The 13,380-nt window shown below is 37.7% G+C and overlaps 1 protein-coding gene across 1 annotated transcript in view; it reads left to right on the forward strand.

Annotated features, from left to right (window-relative positions):
* The first annotated feature begins 201 nt into the window (after positions 1-201).
* The window catches only part of AHR (aryl hydrocarbon receptor), a 63,802-nt gene continuing 50,623 nt past the window's right edge, over positions 202-13,380 (forward strand). Inside the window, exons 1-2 of the mRNA XM_053978989.1 lie at positions 202-285; positions 7,896-8,083. Coding sequence (XP_053834964.1) covers positions 230-285; positions 7,896-8,083 — 244 coding nt within the window. The 5' untranslated portion in view covers positions 202-229. The remainder of the gene's footprint in view (positions 286-7,895; positions 8,084-13,380) is intronic.

A 13,380-nucleotide genomic window follows, 5' to 3' on the forward strand; every position in this document is an offset into this window, starting at 1 on the left:
GCCTCCGCCTCCCGTCCTCGCCCGCCCGGGGAAGGCGCCACCGCCACAGAGAGCGAGCGAGCTCCGGGCGGCCGCGGGCAGCAGGACCGGGGCCCGCGGGCGGAGCGAGGCGAGGGCTGCGGCGCCGGTGGGGCTCGCCCGCTCCCGGCAGCCGGGGCGAGGCGGGCAGGAGGGGCGGCGGCCCCCGGCCGGCGGCGCCCGCGGCGCGGGGCGCTAGAGCCGCGGCAGGATGAACCCCAATGTCACCTACGCCAGTCGCAAGCGGCGGAAACCTGTGCAGAAAATGTAAGCGGCCCCGCGGGCGGGCGAGGGGCGAGGCGAGGAGGGGAGAGCGAGCGCCGGGCTTCCCGGGGGCGCGCCGTCCTGCCCCGCACCGCGCCGCGGGGGCCCGGCGGGGGGGGAGCGCGGGGCGGTGCGGCGCAGGGGCGCCGGGAGCGCTGCTGCTTCGGGGTGCCGGCAGGACTCTTACTGCTTTTAGGGTTTTTCCTCTCACCCCGAAAAAAAAGAAGGGAGTGTCGGGGCTCGGAGGGTCGGGGCGGTGGAAGGAGGGCGCAGCCGACTGACCTAGATTGGGAGGCATCTGAGGTGACGGCTCCGCGCGGTGGCTGCGCTCGCCCCGCCGGGGTGGGTGCCGTGGGCGGGGGCCGCTCTCCCCTCCGCACTCCCGCACTCCCGCACCGCGCGGCCGCTGGCCCGCTCAGGTGTCTTTGCGGGGAACGCGGGCTCGGAGTCGGGAAAGGCTGGGCACCGTTTAGGGCCTGCCTGGGAGGACTGAACCCTCGGCTTGAGCCCTCCTCTTGAATCCTCCGGTACCGCATGAGATGCGTTTATTTGTGCAGAGTCAAAGAAACCCAAGTACTGTGGACCAGTCGGAAGAAAAAAAAAAAAAAAAGCTTGGCTATATAGTGTCGTTTTGTTTATTAATTTATGTTTTTGAGACTGTGGGAACAATTTAGTGCCAGAGTAATTTTGTTTGCTGCACCTGCTTTAGGTTTGCATCCTGGGTTTTATATGCTTCACTGAAACGTTGCTCTCATGAGAGGGTAATTTTTAGGCTAGAGGAGATGCTTAACTTGCACTTTCAACTGAAAGTCAAGAATCTCTAGGTCATAAAAAGTAGCAAAGGTAAACTATCGAGTTGCAAGAAAAATAAGCAAAGCTCAAAAAATCCAAGTGCATTTCTGTGGGCTACTTCTGTAGATGTAAAATAACTACAAGGTATTCAAAAGCATTAAAGGAATGAATGGGAAATATTTGATGAAATCATATTGTGAATTATATGTTTTTAGATTCATAGCAGACAACGTGGTCTTGGGGTGAAGGGAATTAGCTTGAGTGCTTGCTTCTTTATGTTTGGAGTTGTTAGAATGAATGCATGTACATAGCTTGGGTTTTTTACCGTGCAAATTAGGAAAAAAGTCTGAAAATGTGTATATGTATGTATCTATACATGTCTCTCCATATATATATATAATTCCCTGCTAGAAAATGTATTAATTATGAAAAGACCAGTGCCTGCTTTTTTGAGCATTAATTTCTAAATAAAAATTGAGAGGTACCTAATTAAATTCACACTGTAGATTTGGATTTTTAAGAATGAAATCAGTGTTTGTTCATGAGGAAATGAAATGTACTGGTGGCATTTGTAGCCTACTAATAGCTAAAGGCAAATGGTTCTGATTGTGAAAGGTGAGGTGTTCTGCCTTGCTGGTGAGATCACTTAATGTCTAATAATAATAGCTTATTATTAAATTTTGGTTTGCCTTGGATAGAGGATGTGAAACCTTTTTGTTTTGCCTTAGTGTAGTGTCTATGTAAGTAATAATTTTTCCTGTATCTTCTTGTTATGTAAATTGGCTGAACTGCTGTGATTAGTTGAACTTGAAGCTTTATTGCTGATGGGAACTATTTATCTATTGGCCTTATGATCAGAGGGAGAAGTTTCTTCTCAAAATAAAAGTATTCATAGTGAAATAGTTTGTTCACCTGTAATTGAAGTGGAGGCTAATTATTAACCCACCTTGCTTGGGTTACTGGAAATTATTTTTATGTAAGACATTTATCTTGCTTTTAACACATTTATCATGTTCATGTGTTTTTTTTCTTCTCAAAATACCTTATGCTCTTTGGTTGCTTCTTCTGTTGGGCCAGCCTTGGAGAGAACATTGCTAGTGGGTCAGAGGGCTCTGATTTCTCACATAACTACATACAGACCACACCTTTAGGCCAAAAAAAAGTGAGACAGGCAATAAGCTTTTTTCAGCTGATTGCAGGAGAGAGGAAAGATGTACTTGGTGCTGGCTAATAAAGGTTTGACACTATTGTCATTTTAATCTGTTTGAATTCAATTTTTCCTCCCTTCACTCAGAATTCACAGTTATTCAGAAAAAAAAAAAGAGAGAAAAGAAAAAGGTAGAGGTGATACATTACTGGGACTAGTATCTTTTGTAGAAGAGATTATATCTGTTGATAGTTCTAAAGTTTTATTTGCCATGTATGTACCTCTTAATGGAACATGATAATTAGTAATCTGTGTAGACAGCTTATAGAAATGGAAGAAGGTCTAAGTATAAAGCCATAGTTGCCATGGGAAAATAATTAAACAGAAGAAATACTTCTTGTTTCAGGTACAAATAACTCATGAAAACCATGGTCATAACTCTATAACAATTTAAGAAACTTCCTGCTTACAACTCACAGTTTTTACTATATGCCTTGTAGAGACCTGGATTTGAGAGGGAATCACAGGCTGTTGTCTGACTGTGCCAAGCGTTGAAATGTGCTTTTTTGATTCAGTTGGGAGTTACATTATTGCAGCTGAAAAAGAAACGCCATTGCGGGGGAACATAATAGGCAGTTCCTGCAATTCATCTTGTTATCTTGTCATGTAAGGGGAGAGAAGAAAAAGATGCTAAACACGTGCACTGCAATTGCTTGTAATATGCTACAGAAATAATTTTCTCAATACCTTGGAGTCTTTCAATTTCCTCCCTCTTTAAGGTTTAAACCCTGTGAGTCCCCCTGGTGGCAGCAGGGCTGGGGGATGTTTCACTCCCCACTGAGGCTTGGGGAGCAATGCGTGGCCCCCGCTTTCTGTTTCTCTCTTTTTTTCCCCCCCCAAGTCTTCACTGCTTTTGTCTAGTGATTATTAAGTGAACTAATATAGTAGCATTGTAGTTGGAGGGGAAAAATGCAAGTTTTATGAAAATGGGGTTTAGTGCAGATAGATTTTAATGTGAGATGAAAGGTATTATATAAGTACAGCTCCAATGTGCAGTTTTTATGTCTTTCTGCCTACTATCTCTGATTTGGTTTGTTTTTCTTTTTTTCTGTGTTTGGATTAGAATTGTTTTGTATAACTGGATAAATGTAATAGACAAGGAATGGGGTGGGGAGTTCTAAATGTTTTATGCTATGCAGAGGCAAAAATCATAATGATTTGTTTATCTAGTAGACCAAATTAAAAAAAATGATAGGGTTTTCTTCTTTGTTATTTTAAATGTATTTGTGGCATTAAGTACTCCAGAGTTTTGACTGATTGATCTTTAGTAATGAGTAGTCCTAGTAGTATTAGAAAGCAGAGCACACATTTTAATTAAAAAAATTTGAACTATTTATGTGTTCATTCAAGGCAAACAAACAAGAAGTGCCAGAATAAGCTTTCAAAAAGGAAGTTCATCAGAAAAGAAAAATAATCATTGAAATATTACTCTGTGTAAAGCAGTATCTGCTACAAAGCAGTTTGCACCTCTTATTTGAAATGGAGGTAGTAAGACTGTTGTCCTATGTAGAATAAGCATCTTTTATATATATTTGTCGGTATTGGGGTAGCTGTATGTTACCTGTAGTAAAATCACTGTTTAAAGTGACTTTACTGTTAAAAGTCACTTGTTTTAAGGTTTGTGGGTTTTTTTGTTTGCTTCATTTTGGTTAATGTTCCTTGTAAAAGAATACTTTTTAGGAAGAGAATCTGCAGCAAATGGAGGTATACATATATAAGTAACATGGTCATTAGACAGGAACATAATTTTTTGTTTCTTTTTTTTTTTTTCCAGTAAATGCTGGCTTGTTATCTTAGAAAGTTGTGAAATATGTTAAAACTGAGTGTCAAACTTCCATCCTTGATTGGTGTTCTGGATGTTTCTATCACTCTTGTTGAATCCTTAGTGCACCAAACCAACCTGAGCTAACTATTTGCTACTGGATGACAAAGAGTAGCCCAGCATCAGATAAGTAGCATGTACTGATTGAGGTTTTTTAATAAAACAACTTTATCCCTTCAGTAATTTGAATCTTGACTGGTTTTAGTCTCTGCTGAAAGAGCTACTGGAAAGGATCTCTGCCCTTTCAAGATTGGTTGACAATAACTTTAAGAGGTTGATTGTCTGTAATTCTTACTTGTTGTTTTCAAAGAAATCATCAGCTGAATTTTCAGTAATTGTAAATTCAGTGTGGGAAATAAGAGTAAATGCATAGTTGCTAAAGTAAAGGGGTTTTTTTTAGGATTCTATTACTTCCTTAGTGTCATAAATGATTTTATATACCTGGCCTCCACTGAGTGAAATTGTATGTATAGGAAAAAGATATGTTATTACATGTACTGTTAAATATGAGATGAAAAATATTCAAAGCTGAGAACATTAAATCCATTAGTTAGGTGATTTGTATGTTTTTTTCCTTATATCCCTATTTCCTAAGCAATAAGATAGTCCTGATGAACTAGTTATTAGGGGTTTTTAACAAATTAGTTTTTAAAAAACATGTCTCACTCTCTCTAGTGTTCTTCGTTCACATTCATTTATTCTCTGATTTCATTTCACACTTCAGTCTTGTTACTAACATGTCATGCTTTTCTGTGCTTGGCTGTTGAGTTTTCTGCTTTTTTCCCCAGTGTTTTATGTTGTTATGAACAAAATAAAATTTTGCTTTCTTTGAATTTTCTCAGAAACTACTAAAATTTCCCTTTAAAATGAATATTCATTTAAAATAAATGAGCATGTAAATATTGAAACTTAATTTGGCCTTTTGATAATAATTAAGACTCAGGTAACTGTGCACTTTTTAAACACTTAGGGTTAAAGTCCATGAAGGTGCACATGATGAGCATGTGTAGTGAAAAAACTTCTGATTAAGTATGCTGTAGCAGACCTGGGAAAACAGCAGTCAGCTAGTGTTGAGATGGCAAATCCTTTAAAATTGTTAAATGAAAAAATTAAGTTTTCTTGTTTGTCTTGAAGTTCTTGGGTAACAAAGGTTGTAGATAAGTCTGGAGGCACCGAGTGTACAGAGACCTCTGGCCTTTGGTTAGAGAATTCAGATTTCCTATGAAAGGTAGAAGATTAGGAATGGAAAGATTAGCTTAAATACATTCCTTCTTTTAGTCTTTTTTTCTTTAAAATAAAGCACATGCATGAATTTAATCTTGACATAGCACATAATTTGCCTAGAAGATAATTTTCTGCACTGAAGCTGGGCTGTCTTTAGCATTGAGGGTTTATATAAATGGATGGAAAATTGTTAAGTTGCTCCTTATGCCCCCGGCACTTCTGCCCTCATTTCCTTTGCCACTGAAGGATCCATTTTTGCATAATGAATTTTAGTTGGGTGACAAAGGAGAAAATTGGGCATAATTGGTGTTTGATTTGGGGGAGAGAATATGGCAAGATTTATGATGGAGGTACTGGTAACTTAGTATTCAGAAATGCTTTGAGGTAGTTAAAAGTAAGATAAATCTTTAGAAATTAAATGTAAAGTAGAAAAACGATCGCATCTAACTGACAATCTCATGAGAGTTGTTAAGATAGAAAAGCCTGTTACATAGTGCTGATTTATTTTCTCAAGTTTGTGTGTGTTAAATGGTTTCTATCGGGTCCTCTGCTTTTCAGAAGCAGACCACTTTGATTTGATAGTAGTTAGCTGTTCACTGGTTGTTATACAGCTGTTACATGCTTAATGTTTGAAATACATTATTTTGTTTCTATATTTAGGAACAGTCTAATACATAAAAATATTTTGGAAATACCCTTTAATGTTGCTGCTAATGTTTGATGATTTTTAACTTTATTTTTTTAGGGCTATATTTAAGTTTTGCTATTGCTTGTGCAAATTAATTTTCTGCCAGCATAAGAAGATATGAAGAAAACCTTGCTAAATTATTTAATGTTCTCTTGGGAATATAGTGAATTGCTGGTGTCAAAGTCATTATTTGTGACCAAAGCACCCATCTAACCAAGCAGTTAGTCATCCATTGCCATTGATGATGAATCTATGGTTTTTTTTTCAAGAGAAAGAATTTTCCTAATTCTTGATTCAACTGTTTTGCCTGCTTTTCAAATGTTTTTAAGCTAAAGCACTACTAATTTACAATGTTTACTCTGCAGAAAGTTTAACTTTATCCATCTGGGAAGTAATTTCTGCTGATACATTATATTTCTGTCTGTTATCAACATTTTGCATTATGGCATTTTCACATTTTCAGGCTCCACATAAATGTCCTTTAATGTGGAAAAGAGCGGTTGTAGTGCTGGGGAGCAGGCAACCAGGCTTAAGTGCAAGTTTTTTGACAAGTGACAATTGAATAATAAGCAATGGCTGTAAAGAGAAGGGCTTGGATTTAAACTAACAAGAGGTGTAATTGAAACATAAAGTAAAAACAAGCTAAAAATAAGAATGTCCACTCTATCAGTACTGATTTGACTGAAAATACAAAATGAAATTACTTTTCTGTATAGTTTACTTTAAGCAGTGGCAAAAATAACTATTGGAGCTTTTGCAATTGCTCATCATGTAATTGATATAAGGATGACAGTTGGGAGCAGATTAAATGAAATACTGAAGAAATTAGCTGCTAAATGTTTTTCTGCTCAGTATTTTTGAGTGATGCATCTTGCAGAACCAACATTTCTGTGAGAGCAGCACAAATTGATAACTGCTGTAGATCTCACGTAGAACTGCAGTACTGGAAAAGTGACAATGAGTCACTCTTCAATTAGAAGAGTGTTTAATAAAGAACATAAAATGTACTATGGCTTAGGCAGATAAATTATTTGGTTTCAGTATTGGCTTGTAATGACTAGTTGCAATTTAAGTGAGTAGAGGTTTAAATCTTTTCCCAGACTTCTGTGCATATGGGAAGGGGTGAATATCCAAGTATCTGGAATTGGAGCTCAGGGTGGATATGAATGGAAAGTAGCAAGTTTACGAAAACTTCATTATGTAATTCATAACACAAACTTTTAAAATTGTTTTTTGTACTGTACAAAGGCATACTTTTGCCATGCTGTACTCAAATGAAATGCCTTCAGCTGCGAGATGACTTAAAGGATGAGCTCCCAGTGTTTTCTACAAAGATTTTACATGCTAGCTGAGCTATATTTCATGGTTTTTACTACAGTTTTGGATGCCTAGGAAGTTACTAAAACTTTTGTTATATTCAATTAATACTAGCCTCTTCCAAACTGATAAAAAATTAGGACATCTGTGAGAAATTGTTATTTAAGTGAAAAAATGTACTGTCAAATTTTTTGTACACAAATATTACTAAAAATTATTGGTATATTTGGAATACTAATATTTGGAAGAATTCAACTGATATTTGACTGAAAACATAGGAAGCTTTTTTAAAAAATTACTGAATTTCAAAGATTTCAAATGTTCATTGAAAAGTTCAAGTAGGTATTGTACCTCAAACTGCTTCATTTAACAATGTGTGTTTTGGAGGGGGGATTAGGCCATTTTAGGTTATTTTCTTTTTTTCCAATGGGAAATAAAGTCACTCAGGAAAACATTTTGATTGTTACAGTTTGAGACAATACGTAACATTAGGCATGGCAAATATTTGCATTCACTTTTGGAAAGGAGCTGGCATTTACATTGCATTTGTTTTTCTGCCATAGTGTAAAGCCGTCCCCAACTGAAGGAGTCAAGTCCAATCCCTCCAAGAGACACAGGGACCGCCTGAATGCGGAGCTGGACCGCCTGGCGAGCCTGCTGCCTTTCCCTCAAGATGTGATCGCCAAGTTGGATAAGCTGTCTGTGCTTAGGCTTAGCGTCAGTTACCTGAGAGCAAAAAGTTTTTTTGACGGTAAGCATTGGGAATTTATTTGGGTTTGAACTGCTTGTAAAATTCAGTTTATATTATATGTTGATTTCACCTGTTTAAGTGCTTAAAACTGTTAAATTTATCTGCATTTTAATGGCACTTCCAGTTGCATGAATATATACGATGTAACTGTGTAAAGTAAGCTTTCCACTTTCTTGAAACCAAATGTAACTACTTATGTTTCACTTCGGTCACCAGTCATTCAAAGCTTTTCATTTGGAAGTAATATTGCCCTTAATGGGTCCTCCAATCCTTTTCAGCAGACTGTCAAAGATACCCAAGAGATTTCTCTTTTCCCCCTCTGAAAATTGCCTGAGTAAAACTATTACTGTTTCAAAATATGTCATATGACTTCCCATCCAGCTGTATTTTGCTTAATGATGCATCAAAAATGACTTTGCTTTGATATAAATTGATAGCACCCCTTCCTACAGTTGATTGCAAAGGTGACTTGTAAAGAATAGAGACAAAATCTTTCCTATGTCCAAGCCCTGATTAATGCAGGACATGAGGCATTAAAATGACAGCTGAGGTTTTCCAGTTATGTGGGCAGGTGTGAACTGACCCCAATCCTGGCAAGGGTAATACAGCAGCACTAAGAGTAGTCATGGGGTCAGAAGTGTGTGTCCGTGGTCACTTCCAAGCTGGCCAAAGAGTCCTGTCCCTCTCTGTCCTTCACTACCTGAGCTGCCCTGTAGGGTGGGATGCACTGGTTGGCTTTATGCCAGTTTCTTTGAAGTCTGATCCTATTCATTGCAGGAATAAAGCTAGGAGCTTGTATTTAATTAATTGTCTTTTTCTTTTACCAGTCACTGAGATTTTACAGTTATTATATTGAAGATGAAATCTTATTGATCAGCTATAGCTAAAAAATCTTGATTGCAACAAAGTTGATATTAAATTTCAAGTTATTTTTAAACTTTCTTCGACATTAAAATAACATCTGTTCTCATCAGTTTAAGATTCTCAGCCTCCAAAACATGGGTGAAAGTATTCAAGAAATCTGTCTAAAATAGTTCCACTTTTTCCTGCAGGAATACAGAGTGTTTATTTTTATTTATTGTGTAAACTAGCTTCAGTTTATTAGTGCTTATGAATTTATATTCTGTTTTATTGATTGAAGAATATATCCAAGTGTCTTGATTTCTGTGCTGTTCAGGACAATTCTTAGTATTGTATAAGCTCTATGGCTAGAGCTTATACAATACTAGAAGTATGAGCTCTAAGACTAGAGCTGGCCAAATATTTCTAGCGGTGCTTTTTTCCAATGCAAATATTTTCTTCCATCAAATGAGACTTCTCTTGGCACCTCAGTTTAATGAAAATCTTTGCAAGATATTATCTCAGGTAGACTGCTGTAAAAGAAATTATTTTACTTGTCTGTGTTCTCTTGGTGAATTGAAGAAGTTCTAGTCTCAATGACATGTGTTTTGTTGTGGTTGCTTTAATGATTTAATGTTTTCTGAAATAATTCCAAGATTGCAAGTTTTTGTCTTACTTGGGATGGAGTGATAATAGTAAATCTTAATTTCTCAATTTCTTGTGCAATGGAACTGCTTGTTTTTTATTCTTCCTGCCTCTTCCCTCCAGTTTGCACTTGAAGGTCCTGGAATAAAGTTTAAGGCTATGATTTAGAGTTTAAGGCTATGATTTCTCTACGGGGAAAAAAAGAATTGATACTTCCAGTAGAAGCTGTCTTGAGGGATTTTTATTAGCAGAAAAAGTCTTTTTGCTACTTCTTTTCAGATCTTTGTGCTGTAGGACTACAGATCAGGTTAGTATCAGTCTCCATCTGAAGGTATTTAAAGACTAACATCAGTGACTTCAGTGAAGATAAACAAAAGTATGACTGACAGACAGAAGAGTGAAAATTAGATCTTCATACTATTTTAGTTGTCTTAAATAATATGGAATCTATTTCAGTAAGATTCACTTTCCGAAAGAAATATTAATACTTTGAAGAACAGAATTGGCAAAAGAGCCCTGAAAAGCCCTTTGATTTGGTTTGATTGTCATGCTCTGTCTATGCAGTGCTTCTCAGAATGACTTTTTTGAAAGAGCGTTTTGTGTAGTTGGATATATGTGGAAAACCATGTAGAATAAATCTGACAAATGGTAGGGGGAGCACTGATTGCCACCTTGAGTGTCCAGGCTGAGCCAAGGCTCTACTTTATTAACGCAGCATGCTGAAGTAAAGGGAAACACTAAATGAATAACAGGATGCAAATGGGGGGTGTGTAAATTCCTGCGGAAAGTAAAATATAAACGTGTAATCATATGATCTTGCTTGAAAGGAAACCCAAGTTTTTGCTGTAACAATAGATTTTTTTTTTCAAAGAAAACACTTGCATTTTTCCAAGTTTAAATAATCTAGAGTGAATGTCTGCTTTCTGAAGGCGGAAGTCTGTGAGGAGAAAAAGAACTGTTTCGTGAAAGACATCTCATAAAGTTAGATCAATTTGAATAAATGTGCCTCACTTAAATGTATACAAGGTTTTTTTGGTGTTACTTAAAAGCTAAGTGTGTGTGCATGTGTATATATATATATATATGCATAAAAACATCTTCACTTGACCCTAGTTATTAAGATGGTATAGTGGTACAGAATGTTCTCTGGAGCTAGAGACAGGTGAGTTTTTCCATAGTGTCTACTGAAATATGTCAGACCTCTGCATACTTGCCATATTTCAGGTTGTAGGAAATAGATGTATGCATTTCACTCTTCCACAACCTCAAAAGATCTGAGCGTTGGTGATTGTATTCTGTCGAGCAGTTGCTTATGATTGTTGTTTTTCGTTAATGAAGTTATTGTGCTGCTAAGTGACCCTTTACATACACTATAGTTTAGTGTGATCAGGTTAGTTTCAAATGCACATGATGTCAGCAGGCTTTCTATATGCCCATGTCAGGCACTCTGGCATGCTTTTGTACAAATTTGACCTTGACTCAAGAAGGAAATTGTAGTAGTGGATTAAAATAGCGAGTCTCAAGTCTGTTTCTTTATAAAGTCTTGTGTGGCAAGTCAAAGCTAAAAAGTGTTTTAGGGTGGTGTCACTTCTCAGCTGTGCACTTCTACCTGCTGTACTGAAGTGGATTAGCAGTTCTCAAAGTCAAGCAGGTTAGCTTAAATCACTGCTGGAGTGTTTATTTTGTGCATGTAAGATACTTTTGGAAAGTGGCTTAAGGCAAGCTTTTTATATATGAGAGACTGGGATGAATCAGGCAGGTGTCTGCTGACAATCACTAAAGACTTTGTGTGTTGTCCTGGTATTATTTCAGTTCATTTTGCTGTTAAGTGCCCATGCATGTGTGCATTCAGCAGTGAAAAATATAAAGTAGAATGTGGAACAACAGCTCTTTGTGTGGATGCAGGTTAGTGTGAGCTCAGCATCTGGAGCACAACTGGACAATCATTTAGGCATAGCCTGTGTTCACCATGCATACTAAAGGAAAAAGCCCTTTTGTGTCTAGCTTTGCTCCTTATTTCATGAATTGATAATCACTTAAATACTTTACTGTGGTAAAGAAAAGCATTCATAATTGTTCTTGGGATTTTGGTGAAACAGATTAAAGGGTTAAAAGTAGAGTTTGTATGACTGATCACTTTTTTTAACGTTAGGGACGTGATTTTTCTTTTTGAAGGTGTACTGAGAATAAAGGAGAGGCTTGCAGAATCTAAGATGAAGTAGCTGTGCTATGTGTGCGTATCAATACATTAGAAACAAAATTCAACATGTTGCTTATTAATTGTCCTTTCATCCATTTCACTAAGAATTCCTGTGGTTTAAAGTATGTGGGATTTTTTCCCCTCTTGCTTATTGGGCAGTATTTTGCATTTATAGAAGAAAGTTTCCGCTCAAAATTAGTTTAGAATTGGTTTCTTATGTGGGATGCTAGGGATTCTGGCAAGCACGGCAATAACAAAATAATTAAGATTTTTTTTTTTCCACTAGGTTTGCATTGCCTTTTTTCTTTAACTTTGTAATATAATTAACACACATTCCTTGGTGTCGTATGGCTTAAATTTACAGTGCAGCCATTGTCATCGCATAAAATATATTTTTTGATAATGTATTTTTCCTGTCATGCCCACTGTTCTATCATACCATGTACTGGAGAGAACAGACTGCATGTAGTTCCTGTTCTGGAGAGTATGGCCAAGATGTAGAAATGGGAAAGACAGGCAAAGTGGGAGACAATGTATTTATTCTGCCACACTGAAAACGGCAGCAACATTTTCCCAGTCTAGCAGATATAGACACTTTCTGCCAAGTGTCAGGTGGCGGTCTTGAACAGAAACCTGAAAGCACAAAAATTATCAAAACACAGCTCAGTAAGACCAGGACAATACTGTAGCTCTGTCCTGACTTGCTTTTATTTTAGACAGTTACCATCTTTGCCTGCTGTGTCTGTCTAATGCAGTTTTCCTCATGTATTTTTTGAAAATGTGACTTGTCTTTCATGTTACCTCCTTCCCCTGCTCCTGTTGCTGCATACATAGATATTTGACCTCCACACCGGGAAAAGCTAAAGCCCTGTAGAGCAGTGGAGTTAGGCTGCACTTACTGCTTTTGAGTGTTTATGTGTATGCTGCATAGGAATTTGCTGCTGCCAGCAGCTTCTAGTGGGTCTGGCTAGTATTACTTGATTCATGACTGTCTTGAGCCATTTTCTACACCCAAGGTAGAAAATACCCATAGTGTGGTTGTTCTCTAATTACCTTTCCTGTATCTGATATTTTATACTGTGCACATGAAGTAATTTTCACAGTTTTTAATGAAATACTTTGAATCTTGTCTGAGAGTTGGAGGAAAAAATATTGGGGGAAAAAGCCCCAACCCAAAGAAACCAACTCTGTTTCCTTTTGTGCTGTCTTCCCTCTGGCCCAAATACAAAATTAATACAAAATGTGAACCTTGGAATTGTATAGTTATTTCAGTATCAGACTACCATACCATTCAAATTATTTCCTAATCCATGCTTATTCTTTCATGCTTGTCTCTTTTTAAATTTTTTTTTTCTTCTCCACCCTTGCCCCCAATCCCTGAGATTCACACTGACCATTTGGGACTGTCTGCTGCAGACTATTTTAGCCTGTATTTTACGTAACAGATGATAAGTAGGGATTTAAGCTTTGAAGTCCTAAATTCTGATCTTCAAAAATGATGATTAGAGCCATGTAGCTGTGACACCACTCTAAATCTCAAAATGTGTATGTTTTCACAATTTTAGCTTTTATTTTTAGGAGTACTGTGTCACTAAGCATCTTATGTAGGTGG

Source organism: Vidua macroura, chromosome 1 (genome assembly GCF_024509145.1).
Source record: "Vidua macroura isolate BioBank_ID:100142 chromosome 1, ASM2450914v1, whole genome shotgun sequence".
In the NCBI taxonomy this organism is placed as follows: domain Eukaryota; kingdom Metazoa; phylum Chordata; class Aves; order Passeriformes; family Viduidae; genus Vidua; species Vidua macroura.